The sequence below is a fragment of the Gopherus flavomarginatus genome, chromosome 5 (genome assembly GCF_025201925.1).
Source record: "Gopherus flavomarginatus isolate rGopFla2 chromosome 5, rGopFla2.mat.asm, whole genome shotgun sequence".
In the NCBI taxonomy this organism is placed as follows: domain Eukaryota; kingdom Metazoa; phylum Chordata; order Testudines; family Testudinidae; genus Gopherus; species Gopherus flavomarginatus.
Window position 1 is genome coordinate 698,536 of NC_066621.1, and position 13,816 is coordinate 712,351.

Consider the following 13,816-nt stretch of genomic DNA (forward strand, 5'->3'; position numbering starts at 1 on the left):
ACCTTCACAGCAGAAAGACACTGGCGCCCATCCCCTCCCCTGGGGTGGCCCCCCAGTTCCGCCATATTCCCCCCATTACTCCCCCCTGCCCCCCATGACTTAAAAAAACAAGGTAAAAAGCTTCTCTGTACAGGGAGGGAGGGATCCGGCCTCACAGAGACTCGGGGAAGGGGGGTTATGGGGGCATTTGAGGGTTAACTGGGCAGGACTTGGCCCCCCACAAAGGTGCAGTGGGGCGGGTCTCTGGCCATGGCAGATGCTGGGGGGGGCTGGCAGGAGGCTTCAGTGGCAAAGCTTGTGGGGGGCAGGGGGGTTCCAGTGTCGTGGGGCAGCCCTGAGTTGGACAGAAGGTTGGGTGGGGGACAGAGGCTCCCCCCGGCTATTTGGCAGCCTGCGCCTCCAGCACCGCGATGCGTCGCTCCTGCTCCGCTACCATCGCCTGCAGCTGCCGCACGTCCTCGGTCAACTTCTCCAGCGCCTGGGGAGGGGGAGAGCTCATGTGCTGCCCCTCACTCCCGCCCCGCAGCCCCTGCTGGCCCAGCCCTGAGGTCCCCTCCCCGAGCCCCGCCGGTGCCCCTCACTCCCGCCCCGCAGCCCCTGCTGGCCCAGCCCTGGGGTCCCCTCCCCCAGCCCCGCCGGTGCCCCTCCTGACCCGCAGTCCCACCGGTGCCCCTCACTCCCGCCCCGCAGCCCCTGCTGGCCCAGCCCTGGGGTCCCCTCCCCCAGCCCCGCCGGTGCCCCTCACTCCCGCCCCGCAGCCCCTGCTGGCCCAGCCCTGGGGTCCCCTCCCCCAGCCCCGCCGGTGCCCCTCGCTCCTGACCCGCAGCCCCGCCGGTGCCCCTCACTCCCGCCCGCAACCCCTGCTGGCCCAGCCCTGGGATCCCCTCCCCCAGCCCCGCCGGTGCCCCTCACTCCCGCCCCGCAGCCCCTGCTGGCCCAGCCCTGGGTCCCCTCCCGCAGCCCCGCCGGTGCCCCTCACTCCTGACCCGCAGCCCCACCGGTGCCCCTCACTCCCGCCCCACAGCCCCTGCTGGCCCAGCCCTGGGGTCCCCTCCCCCGGCCCAGCCCTGGGGTCCCCTCCCCCAGCCCCGCTGGTGCCCCTCACTCCCGCCCCGCAGCCCCTGCTGGCCCAGCCCTGGGTCCCCTCCCGCAGCCCCGCCGGTGCCCCTCACTCCTAACCCGCAGCCCTGCCGGTGCCCCTCGTTCCTGACCCGCAGCCCCTGCTGGCCCAGCCCTGGGGTCCCCTCCCGCAGCCCCGCCGGTGCCCCTCACTCCCGACCCGCAGCCCCTGCCCCCTCAGCCCCACTGGTGCCCCTCACTCCTGACCGACAGTCCCTGCCAGCGCAGCGCCACCGGTGCCCCTCACTCCCGACCCGCAGCCCCTACTAGCCCAGCCTGCCCCCCCAGTAGCCCCACCGGTGCCCCTCACTCCTGACCCGCAGCCCCTGCCGGCGCAGCCATGGGGTCCCCTCACCCAGCCCCGCCGGTGCCCCTCGCTCCCGACCCGCAGCCCCTGCCCCCTCAGCCCCACTGGTGCCCCTCACTCCCAACCGACAGCCCCTGCCGGCGCAGCCATGGGGTCCCCTCACCCAGTCCTGCTGGTGCTCCTTACTCCCGACCCGCAGCCCCTGTTGGCCCAGCCCTGGGGTCCCCTCCCCCAGCTTCACCAGTGCCCCTCCCAACCTGCAGCCGCCCCTTGTCTCACCCCGGGGCTGCCCCCGTCAGAGCAGGTCTGGCTCCGGCGCGGCTCCAGGATGCTCTTGTTGACTTTGAACTCCCGGCTCTTGGGAGGGACGTATCCGTCCTTCAGGGAGATGAGCAGGGGGCCGGCGTCCTTGCCCCCAAACCATTCTTCTGCGGTCAGCGCGGGGTCAGGCCCGGCCGTGTTGGGGTACAGGTCCTCCTGGAACAGGTCTGACTGCGGGAGGAGAGAGCAAGCATGGGTCCCAGGCGTCCGGGCTCGCAGCCCCTCCCCAAGCCAGGGTGGAACCCAGGCGTCCGGGCTCCCAGCCCCTCCCCATGCCGGGGTGGAACCCAGGTGTCTGGGCTCGCAGCCCTGCCCTCTAACCACCAGACCCCCCAGCTCACCTTGCGGGGCACCGTCATGGCAATGGGTTCACATCTGCGCTCGTGGAGTTTGTAGAATCTGAAATGCGCAGGGAAGGGGGGTCAGGGAGGTGGCGGGGGGGGTCTCTTGGGATCTTGGCAGGGCAGGGGATTTGGGGGGGGCTGATGGATGAGGTTAGATGTTCTCCCTGTGCTGCCCCAGCCCTCCGCAGACCTCGAGCGAACCACTCAATGACCACGAGGTCTGTTAAGGGACGAAGGCGCCAGGCCAGGTTCGTTGTCGGCGAGGCAGGTCCTAGGATCCCGCAGACTCTGCCGGACCAATAATACAGGGAGCAGCTCGGTGAAGGGCAGGACTTTCTGCTTCCCCCTCGGCCAGCCAGAGACGCTCCCTTGGAGGCTCCATTTTATACAGACACACAAATCAGTTAGGTCCTGGCTCCCACCATGGGAGGTCAGCGCGTCCCTGTTCTCTTTGGGGAGGAGCTGGGGTGGGGTGTTCGGGTCCCACCCGTCTGCAATGGGGGCGAGAGTGTCCTGGGCCCAGCACCTCTCAGGAGGGTCTTCCCCAGCCTGGCTCTGCTTGAGCTCAGCCTCTGGTACACAGGCTTGTGTCTCACTTCCAGCCACGGGGGGGACAGGCTTATGGGGAGCTGAGGAGGAAGTGGGGGGGTCTGGAGGAGGCTAGGGGTTCTGGGAGTTCCGGGGGACTGCTGGGGTCTGAAGGGAATCTGGTGGTTTCAGGGAGGGTTGGTGTCTGGGAATATTGGGGGGGTCTTGGAGCTCAAGGGGTATTTGGGGGCCTCAGGAACTGTTGGGAGTCCAGGGGGCTGAGGGGATTCAGGTGTCTGAAGTGGGGATGAGGGGGCCCAAGGGAGGTTTTGGGGCGTCGGGTCCCCCGTACCTGGCAATCTCGCACTTGCTGACGTCCAGGCCCCGCTTGGGCATCCAGCCGCCCCCGCGCTGGGACTCCTTGGAGCTGAAGAGCGACAGGAAGTGCAGGTAGGGGGCCTCGGGCGTCACCTCGAAGTAGCGGATGGAGCTGTCGCCCTGTGGGGGGACAGACGGGCGGTCAGTGGGGGGAGTCGGGAGCCCCCCAAGACCCCCAAGCTCCTGTGCCCCGTGGGCTGCCCTGGACGCCTGGGTCCCGCGCCGACCTTGCCGCAGAGGTAGACCATGCTGGTGTCGGGGTCGTAGTGGGGGAGCAGCACCCCGCTGCTCGTGTCCAGCTCCTGCAGGTTCATGGGCTCCTCCAGGTGTGCCTGGGGGGGAGAGGAGAGGGGGTCAGGCGGGGCGGGGGGGCAGGGTCCCGCTCGGGCTCCCACAGCGCCACCTGCTGCTCACTCAGGGAGGTGCTGGGGAGAGGTAGGAGGGCGGGGCTAGAAGGGTGGGTTGGGGGTGTGGTTTTTCCCTGGCTCCCACATCACTACCTGTCACTTGCTGGGGGAGGGGGGAAGCCGGGTCTCCCTAGGGGGCTAAGGGGCGGAGTCTCACCAGGTTCTTGGGGGGGGGGCGGCAGGGTCTCACCGGGTCCCAGAGGGTGGGGGGGGGGCGGCAGGGTCTCACCGGGTCCTGGGAGGGCGGAGTCTCACTGGGTCCCGAGGGGTGGGGTCTCACCGGGTCACAGAGGGGGGGTGGGGGTGGAGTCTCACCGGGTCCTGGGGGGGCAAGGTCTCACCGGATCACAGAGGGGGGGTGGGGGCGGAGTCTCACCGGATCGTGGGGGCGGGGTCTCTCCGGGTCACAGAGGGGGGGTGGGGGCAGGGGCGGAGTCTCACCGGGTCCCACAGCGCCACCTGGCGCTCGCTCATGCGGCTGAAGCCAGTGGTGAGGATCTTGCCATCATCCAGCAGGACAGCGCGGACCGGCCGGGAGCCCTCGTGGGGGTTGGCCTTTTCCTGGGGGGAGACGGGTCAGAGAGACAGAGAACCACCCATAGCCCCACCCCTGTATCTGCCATAGCCCCGCCCCTGTATCCCCCATAGCCCCGCCCCTGGCCATAGCCCCGCCCCTGTATCCCCCATAGCCCCGCCCCTGGCCATAGCCCCGCCCCTGTATCCCCCATAGCCCCGCCCCAGGCCATAGCCCCGCCCCTGTATCCCCCATAGCCCCGCCCCAGGCCATAGCCCCGCCCCTGTATCCCCCATAGCCCCGCCCCAGGCCATAGCCCCGCCCCTGTATCCCCCATAGCCCTGCCCCAGGCCATAGCCCCGCCCCTGTATCCCCCATAGCCCCGCCCCAGGACATAGCCCCGCCCCAGGCCATAGCCCCACCCCTGTATCCCCCATAGCCCTGCCCCAGGACATAGCCCCGCCCCTGTATCCCCCATAGCCCCGCCCCAGGCCATAGCCCCGCCCCTGTATCCCCCATAGCCCCGCCCCAGGCCATAGCCCCGCCCCTGTATCCCCCATAGCCCCGCCCCAGGCCATAGCCCCGCCCCTGTATCCCCCATAGCCCCGCCCCAGGCCATAGCCCCGCCCCTGTATCCCCCATAGCCCCGCCCCAGGCCATAGCCCCGCCCCTGTATCCCCCATAGCCCCGCCCCAGGCCATAGCCCCGCCCCTGTATCCCCCATAGCCCTGCCCCAGGCCATAGCCCCGCCCCTGTATCCCCCATAGCCCCGCCCCAGGACATAGCCCCGCCCCAGGCCATAGCCCCACCCCTGTATCCCCCATAGCCCTGCCCCAGGACATAGCCCCGCCCCTGTATCCCCCATAGCCCCGCCCCAGGACATAGCCCCGCCCCTGTATCCCCCATAGCCCCGCCCCAGGACATAGCCCCGCCCCTGTATCCCCCATAGCCCCGCCCCAGGACATAGCCCCGCCCCTGTATCCCCCATAGCCCCGCCCCAGGCCATAGCCCCGCCCCTGTATCCCCCATAGCCCCGCCCCAGGCCATAGCCCCGCCCCTGTATCCCCCATAGCCCCGCCCCAGGCCATAGCCCCGCCCCTGTATCCCCCATAGCCCCGCCCCAGGCCATAGCCCCGCCCCTGTATCCCCCATAGCCCCGCCCCAGGCCATAGCCCCGCCCCTGTATCCCCCATAGCCCTGCCCCAGGCCATAGCCCCGCCCCTGTATCCCCCATAGCCCCGCCCCAGGACATAGCCCCGCCCCAGGCCATAGCCCCACCCCTGTATCCCCCATAGCCCTGCCCCAGGACATAGCCCCGCCCCTGTATCCCCCATAGCCCCACCCCAGGACATAGCCCCGCCCCTGTATCCCCCATAGCCCCGCCCCAGGCCATAGCCCCACCCCTGTATCCCCCATAGCCCCTCCCCAGGCCATGGCCCCACCCCTGTATCCCCCATAGCCCCACCCCAGGTCATGGCCCCGCCCCTGTATCCCCCATAGCCCCGCCCCAGGTCATAGCCCTACCCCTGTATCCCCCATAGCCCCGCCCCAGGCCATGGCCCCGCCCCTGTATCCCCCATAGCCCCACCCCAGGTCATAGCCCCACCCCTGTATCCCCCATAGCCCCTCCCCAGGCCATGGCCCCACCCCTGTATCCCCCATAGCCCCACCCCAGGTCATAGCCCCGCCCCTGTATCCCCCATAGCCCCGCCCCAGGCCATAGCCCTGCCCCTGTATACCCATAGCCCTGCCCCAGGACATAGCCCCGCCCCTGTATCCCCCATAGCCCTGCCCTAGGTCATAGCCCCACCCCTGTATCCCCCATAGCCCCACCCCAGGACATAGCCCCGCCCCTGTATCCCCCATTGCCCTGCCCCAGGTCATAGCCCCACCCCTGTATCCCCCATAGCCCCGCCCCAGGACATAGCCCCGTCCCCCAGGCCATAGCTATAGTCTGGGGCACTCACGGAGAGCACGCGGCCGGAGCGGGGCTCGATCACGCGGACCCGGCGGTCCCGGCAGGAGGTGCAGAGGCGGGACCCGTCGCGGCTCCAGGCCACACTGTAGATGGTGTCGGGGTGCAGGTCCCGCAGCTCCCGCAATGCCTGGCCCGAGCCCACATCCCACAGCAGCACAGCGTTGTCACAGCCTGGGGGCGGTCAGGGGAGCGTCAGCGGGAAAAGGGCGAGGGAGGCAGGGCGGAGGGGGAGGAGAGGGGTGCCCCCCAGCCCCCGGCAGTACCTGCGCTCAGCAGCACGTTCTGGGCCGTGGGGTGCCAGGCCACAATGCCGACGCGCTTCGAGTGCCCTTCCAGCGTGACCAGCGGCTCCGTCAGGGGGCGTACCAGCCCCCCGTCCGGTACCTCCCACACCTAGGGGGAGAGAGCGGCTCAGCCTGGCCCCACACGCACTGGGGGGAGCAGCCTGGGGCCTTCAGATCCACCACCTGCCACCGCCCGCTCACCATGACAGTGCCCCCCTGCCCTGCTCACCATGATGGTGCCCCCCGCCCTGCTCACCATGATGGTGCAGCCCCCCCCTGCTCACCATGATGGTGCAGCCCCCTCCGCTCACCATGACAGTGACCCTGTCCCCCCTGCTCACCATGATGGTGCAGCCCCCCCCGCTCACCATGACGGTGACCCTGCTACCCCCACTCACCATGACAGTGCCCCCCTGCCCTGCTCACCATGATGGTGCAGCCCCCACCTGCTCAACATGATGGTGCAGCCCCCTCCGCTCACCATGACAGTGCCCCTGTCCCCCCCGCTCACCATGATGATGCAGCCTCCCCCCCCACTCACCATGACGGTGACCCTGCTACCCCCACTCACCATGACAGTGCAGTCTTCGGAGCCGCTGGCAATGATGTTGTCGTTGTGGGGGCACCACTCAATGTCCAGCACTGGGGCCGTGTGTCCACACACTAGGGGCTGCGATTTGTCCAGGCGCCCGGTCTGCAGGTAGGGGAGCGGAGTTAGGACCCAGGCATCCGAGATTCCACGCCCCCTTCACCCTACTGCACCCTGTTACTCCCCTACCTGGGCCAGGGAGAGAACCCAGGAGTCCCGGCTCCTGACTGCAGTTACAGGCTTTGCCCACCAGGGGGGGAATAGAGGCTTCACCCTTTGCACTGGGAAGGATGAGCGGGATTCTCCCCTTTGCTGCCCCCTCCTACTTCCCCCCCGGGAGCTGCACCCCCCTCAGCGGGTGCAGCCCTGAGACTCCCCGAATATCTGTGGGGCAGGTGGGAGTCAGGGTTGGGGCAGGTGAAGAGTGGGGCGTAGTGCTTAGAACAGGGGGCTGGGAGCCAGGACTCCTGGGTTCTCTTCCCAGCTCTGGGAGAGGAGGGGGGCCTGGTGGTTAGAGCAGGGGGGGCTGGGAGCCAGGACTCCTGGGTTCTCTTCCCAGCTCTGGGAGGAGGGTGTGAGATGGTGGGTTAGAGCAGGGGGGGCTGGAGCCAGGACTCCTGGGTTCTCTTCCCAGCTCTGGGAGGAGGGTGTGAGATGGTGGGTTAGAGCAGGGGGGGCTGGAGCCAGGACTCCTGGGTTCTCTTCCCAGCTCTGGGAGGAGGGTGTGAGATGGTGGGTTAGAGCAGGGGGGGCTGGAGCCAGGACTCCTGGGTTCTCTCTGGGCGGGTGGATTAAGTGTGTGTGGAGTCCCTGCAGCTCCCCCCATGGCCTCAGGGCCAGGGGAGTTTCCTGGGGAGGGGGGACGGGTATCTGGCTGTGTCCGTCTTGCGACACTGCTCCCAGCCCCAGTGCCCCAGACGTGCCCATAAAAGGCAACATGAGCCCTTCACCCGCCGTGGGGCAGGAAACGCGGTGAGAACGCAGCAGAGTCTGGTAGCGGAACAGCTGCTCCTTCAGCACCCAGCTCCCCGGGGTCTCTCCTAGGCTCCCACCCACAGGCCAGGACTCCTAGGTTCCTATGTGACTCTTCCCTGACCTCACTCCCACCCGGATTCCTGGGTCCCTCCTTATCCCCCCCATTGACAGCCCCTCACCCACTGCATGCCACACCTGCTGAGCACAGAATCCTCCTCCCAGCTCCCACCATCGTCCCCCTGAGTAGCCAGGTGGGACCCACAAAAAATGGCAGTCCCAGAAAAAAGTTCCCCAGGGACTGAGGAATGATGGGAAATTCCCTCATGGCCAGGCCAGGATGGACCAAGGGGCTAAAACCAGAGACATGGTGTGTGTGGAGCCAGGGCTGGGCTGGCAGGGGCTGCGGGTCGGCAGTGAGGAGCACCAGCAGGGCAGGGATGGGCTTGCAGGGGCTGCAGGTCGGGAGTGAGGGGCACCGGCAGAGCTGGGGGGGCAGGACTGGGCTGGCAGGGGCTGCAGGTCGGGAGTGAGGGGCACCGGCAGAGCTGTGGAGGGGGAGGGGTTCTCTCTTTCCTCAGTTTTTCTGCTCCGGTCACGATGGAGTGACAAAACGGAGCATCCTGGGAGCTGAGGGTCCCTCCAAGGCCTCATGCTGCCGCCCCCTTCCCCTGGGCCAGGGAAGGACACAGGGCCCTTTATCCCCCTGCTGCCCCTCACTCCCAATCCGCAGCCCCTGCCCCCCCAGCCCTGGGCTCCCCCAGCCCTGCCAGTGCCTCTCACTCCTGACCTGCAGCCCCTGCCCCCCCCCACTCCCCTGCTTAGGTAATGTTCTATCTCTCTCCATCTGTCTGCGTTTCCGGGGGGAGGGGGTGTTTTGAGAAACCACCAAACAGGCAGATCTTGACTTTTTTGCCTTAAATGGCTCCAAATTTGAACCTGGGGCGGAAGCAGGCGTGTAAAAGGGGAAGTGCGTTTGCAGGGGGGGCAGGTCTGAGACAGCTCAGCCCTCGCCCAGGCCAACTGGGGCTTGCGCGGCACCGGGGGGGGGGGTTCGTGTCAGGTCACAGCTGGATCCCCCGTGCAATGAGCCCAACAAGAGAGAGACAACGACTAGCAGGGGCTGCGGGTTGGGAGTGAGGGGCACCGGCAGGGCTGGGCTGGCAGGGGCTGCGGGTCGGGAGTGAGGGGGCTGGCAGAGCTGAGGGGGCTGCGGGTCGGGAGTGAGGGGCACCAGCAGGGCTGGGGGGGCTGCGGGTCGGGAGTGAGGAGCACTGGCTGGGCTAGGGGGGGCGGAGTTACCTTGGCCAGGGGCAGCACCATAAAGGCCCCTCCCCCACTGGCCTCCACAATCATGGCCAGGAATTTGGGGTTCACGGAGCAGAAGCTGCTGTCCCAGGTGGTCTGTGAGATCCGCACGTCGTCGTAGCACTGGTCGGCCTTCGCCGGCTGCCCGAACACATGGCGGAACTTGCTGCTGCGCACGACTTTCCGGCTCATGGCGGCTGGGGAGAGACGCAGGGTCACCGGTGCCCCTCGCTCCTGACCCACAGCCCCTCCAGTGCCCCTCACTGCCCACCCACATCCCCACCGGTGCCCCTCAGTCCTGACCCACAGCCTCCCACAGGATACAGGATACAGCCCCCCCAGCCCAGTAATCCCGTCTGCTGAGACCCCTCCCCATGTCCCCAGGTAGCCACTGCAAGTGTCTTCACCACTGTCCCCACCATCACCCTGCCTGCCCCTCCCAGCCACTGCAAGTGTCTTCACAGCTCAGTATGTGAGTCCCCAGGGCTCTGCAGGGAGCTTGGCTGGGAGGAGGAGACCCAGAGTGCATAGAAATAGGCCGGCCAAGAGAACCCAAGAGTCCTGGCTCCAGCCCCCTCCCAGAGTCAGAACCCAGGAGTCCTGGCTCCCACCCCTCTCCCAGAGTCAGAACCCAGGAGTCCTGGCTCCAGCCCCCTCCCAGAGTCAGAACCCAGGAGTCCTGGCTCCCACCCCTCTCCCAGAGTCAGAACCCAGGAGTCCTGGCTCCCAGCCCCCTCCCAGAGCCAGAACCCAGGAGTCCTGGCTCCCACCGCCCTCCCAGAGCCAGAACCCAGGAGTCCTGGCTCCCAGCCCCCTCCCAGAGCCAGAACCCAGGAGTCCTGGCTCCCACCCCCGTCCCAGAGCCAGAACTCAGGAGTCCTGGCTCCCAGCCCCCTGCTCTCACCAGCTCCAGATGCTCTGGTGTCACAGTGAATCCGGAGGCTGCAGATCAGAGCATTTTAATGCCCTTCGCTGTCACAGCTCGGAGGGGGTGGCGCCTTAAAGGGACAGGACAGGCGCGGGGAGGGGCCTTGGACACCCTCCCGTCACTTCCCCCGTCTGGGACCCATGGGCCAGCTCACTCTGGAAGGAAGGGGAACCGGGGTGGAAATAAGGTGCAGGGGAAACAGCTGTAAGAGACCGAGCTGGGGCACGGGACCCTGGCGTCCGGGCTGGCAGCACCAGGACCCAACCCCCAGGTGGCTCTTCAGTGAACCAGGCAACCCGCCCATCCTCTCCCGCCTGTCCAGCCTTCCCCAGGCACCTCGGTCCAGGCATGGCTGGGCGTGTCTCCAGAGACCTCTGTCTGTCTGTCCCCCCCCCACACACATCCCCTCGATCCATCCATCCATCCCCATTCACCCCCTCGATCCATCCCCACAGAGCGGCTCTACCGGCCTCCTACCAGTCACACGTCTGTCTGTCTGTCTATCCGTCCCCCACACACTGCCTCTCTCTCTCTCCCCATCCACCCCCTCTCTCTCACTCGCTCGCTCTCTATCTCCCAGCAGCTCTCGGGGGGGCATCAGACATGCCCTGTGCTCTGCCCCCCACCACCACTCTGCCCTGCCCTGTGGCGGGAGCTGCCCCGAGCTGGATGTGCTGGTCCCCACCCCTGCAGGCCGGCAGCTTTGGGGCAGGGATGGCCTCTTCTCTCTGTCTGGCTCCCCAGTGGTTGAGGCCAGGAGGGGGCGTTCGCTCACCCCTCGGACCCCCCAAGGGCCTAGCACCGGGCAAGGACTTTCAGCCTCCTTCCCCTGTCGGGTGCCCCAGAGCTTGGCCTTGGGCTCTGGGCCAGAGCCCCAGTCTGGAGCAGAGGCAGCGGAGATGGAGATTGTCGCACAGACGAGGGCCTCTCTCCCAGGGGTTAATCCACCCCCCCATGTCCCCCAGCTGGAACCAGCCTGGCATCGCCAGCCAGCCGTCGGGTCACGCCCAGCCGCGTGGGGCGGGGGCCTCTCTCCCAGGGGTTATTCCCCCCCCCGATGCCCCCCAACTGGAACCGGCCTGGCATCACCAGCCAGCCCTCGGGTCTCGCCCAGCCGCGTGCGGCGGGGGCGTCTCTCCCAGCGGTTAATCCCCCCCGATGCCCCCCCAGCTGGAACCAGCCTGGCATCGCCAGCCAGCTGTCAGGTCTTGCCCAGCCGCATGAGGCCTGGGCCTCTCTCCCAGGGGTTAATCCCCCCCCCCCATGTCCCCCAGCTGGAACCGGCCTGGCATCGCCAGCCAGCCATCGGGTGTCGCCCAGCCGTGTGGGGCCGGGGCGTCTCTCCCAGGGGTTAATCCCCCCCCATGTCCCCCAGCTGGAACCGGCCTGGCATCGCCAGCCAGCCGTCGGGTGTCGCCCAGCCGTGTGGGGCCGGGGCCTCTCTCCCAGGGGTTAATCCCCCCCCCCATGTCCCCCAGCTGGAACCGGCCTGGCATCGCCAGCCAGCCGTCGGGTGTCACCCAGCCGTGTGGGGCCGGGGCGTCTCTCCCAGGGGTTAATCCACCCCCCGATGCCCTCCAGCTGGAACCAGCCTGGCATCGCCAGCCAGCCGTCGGGTCACGCCCAGCCGCGTGGGGCGGGGGCCTCTCTCCCAGGGGTTATTCCCCCCCCCGATGCCCCCCAACTGGAACCGGCCTGGCATCACCAGCCAGCTGTCAGGTCTTGCCCAGCCGCATGAGGCCTGGGCCTCTCTCCCAGGGGTTAATCCCCCCCGATGCCCCCAGCTAGGACCAGCCTGGCATCGCCAGCCAGCCGCTGGGTCTCGCCCAGCCGCATGAGGCCTGGGCCTCTCTCCCAGGGGTTATTCCCCCCCCCGATGCCCCCCAACTGGAACCGGCCTGGCATCACCAGCCAGCCCTCGGGTCTCGCCCAGACGCGTGCGGCAGGGGCGTCTCTCCCAGCGGTTAATCCCCCCCGATGCCCCCCCAGCTGGAACCAGCCTGGCATCGCCAGCCAGCTGTCAGGTCTTGCCCAGCCGCATGAGGCCTGGGCCTCTCTCCCAGGGGTTAATCCCCCCCGATGCCCCCCAGCTAGGACCAGCCTGGCATCGCCAGCCACCCGTTGGGTCTCGCCCAGCCGTGTGGGGCTGGGGCCTCTCTCCCAGGGGTTAATCCCCCCCGATGCCCCCGAGCTGGAACCGGCCTGGCATCGCCAGCCAGCCGTCAGGTCTCGTCCAGCCGTGTGAGGCCGGGGCCTCTCTCCCAGGGGTTAATCCCCCCCGATGCCCCCGAGCTGGAACCGGCCTGGCATCACCAGCCAGCCGTCGGGTGTCACCCAGCCGTGTGGGGCCGGGGCCTCTCTCCCAGGGGTTAATCCCCCCCATGTCCCCCAGCTGGAACCGGCCTGGCATCGCCAGCCAGCCGTCGGGTGTCACCCAGCCGTGTGGGGCCGGGGCGTCTCTCCCAGGGGTTAATCCCCCCCGATGCCCCCCAGCTGGAACCGGCCTGGCATCGCCAGCCAGCCGTCGGGTGTCACCCAGCCGTGTGGGGCCAGGGCGTCTCTCTCAGGGGTTAATCCCCCCCCCAATGTCCCCCAGCTGGAACCGGCCTGGCATCGCCAGCCAGCCGTCGGGTGTCGCCCAGCCGTGTGGGGCCAGGGCCTCTCTCCCAGGGGTTAATCCCCCCCCCACGTCCCCCAGCTGGAACCGGCCTGGCATCGCCAGCCAGCCGTCGGGTGTCACCCAGCCGTGTGGGGCCGGGGCGTCTCTCCCAGGGGTTAATCCCCCCCGATGCCCCCCAGCTGGAACCGGCCTGGCATCGCCAGCCAGCCGTCGGGTGTCACCCAGCCGTGTGGGGCCGGGGCGTCTCTCCCAGGGGTTAATCCCCCCCGATGCCCCCCAGCTGGAACCGGCCTGGCATCGCCAGCCAGCCGTCGGGTGTCGCCCAGCCGTGTGGGGCCGGGGCCTCTCTCCCAGGGGTTAATCCCCCCCCCATGTCCCCCAGCTGGAACCGGCCTGGCATCGCCAGCCAGCCGTCGGGTGTCACCCAGCCGTGTGGGGCCGGGGCGTCTCTCCCAGGGGTTAATACCCCCCGATGCCCCCCAGCTGGAACCGGCCTGGCATCGCCAGCCAGCCGTCGGGTGTCACCCAGCCGTGTGGGGCCGGGGCGTCTCTCCCAGGGGTTAATCCCCCCCGATGCCCCCCAGCTGGAACCGGCCTGGCATCGCCAGCCAGCCGTCGGGTGTCACCCAGCCGTGTGGGGCCGGGGCGTCTCTCCCAGGGGTTAATCCCCCCCGATGCCCCCCAGCTGGAACCGGCCTGGCATCGCCAGCCAGCCGTCGGGTGTCACCCAGCCGTGTGGGGCCGGGGCGTCTCTCCCAGGGGTTAATCCCCCCCGATGCCCCCCAGCTGGAACCGGCCTGGCATCGCCAGCCAGCCGTCGGGTGTCACCCAGCCGTGTGGGGCCGGGGCCTCTCTCCCAGGGGTTAATCCCCCCCCCCCATGTCCCCCAGCTGGAACCGGCCTGGCATCGCCAGCCAGCCGTCGGGTGTCACCCAGCCGTGTGGGGCCGGGGCGTCTCTCCCAGGGGTTAATCCCCCCGATGCCCCCCAGCTGGAACCGGCCTGGCATCGCCAGCCAGCCGTCGGGTGTTGCCCAGCCGTGTGGGGCCGGGGCCTCTCTCCCAGGGGTTAATCCCCCCCCCCCATGTCCCCCAGCTGGAACCGGCCTGGCATCGCCAGCCAGCCGTCGGGTGTCGCCCAGCCGTGTGGGGCCAGGGCGTCTCTCTCAGGGGTTAATCCCCCCCGATGCCCCCCAGCTGGAACCGGCCTGGCATCGCCAG

The 13,816-nt window shown here is 68.9% G+C and overlaps 1 protein-coding gene across 1 annotated transcript; it reads right to left on the reverse strand.

Moving 5' to 3' along the window:
* Positions 1–32: 32 nt before the first annotated feature.
* Positions 33–10,062, reverse strand: CORO1A (coronin 1A). Its single transcript, XM_050952361.1, has 11 exons — positions 9,954–10,062; positions 9,044–9,246; positions 6,752–6,874; positions 6,160–6,289; positions 5,886–6,067; positions 3,846–3,965; positions 3,225–3,329; positions 2,972–3,117; positions 2,089–2,146; positions 1,706–1,918; positions 33–478 (listed from the first exon to the last, which is right to left on the reverse strand). Exons 2-11 carry the CDS (start codon positions 9,239–9,241, stop codon positions 380–382), a joined length of 1,374 nt encoding a protein of 457 aa, XP_050808318.1. The 5' UTR covers positions 9,242–9,246; positions 9,954–10,062; the 3' UTR covers positions 33–379.
* Positions 10,063–13,816: the final 3,754 nt, after the last annotated feature.

Coding starts and splice junctions, on each gene's coding strand:
- CORO1A (XM_050952361.1), bottom strand. CDS start 9,241: ATGAGCCGGAAAGTCGTGCGCAGCAGCAAGTTCCGCCATGTGTTCGGG. Junction 6,875..9,043: donor TGGTGCTGCCCCTGGCCAAG/GTAACTCCGCCC, acceptor CCCTACCTGCAG/ACCGGGCGCCTGGACAAATC. Junction 6,068..6,159: donor GAACGTGCTGCTGAGCGCAG/GTACTGCCGGGG, acceptor GACCGCCCCCAG/GCTGTGACAACGCTGTGCTG.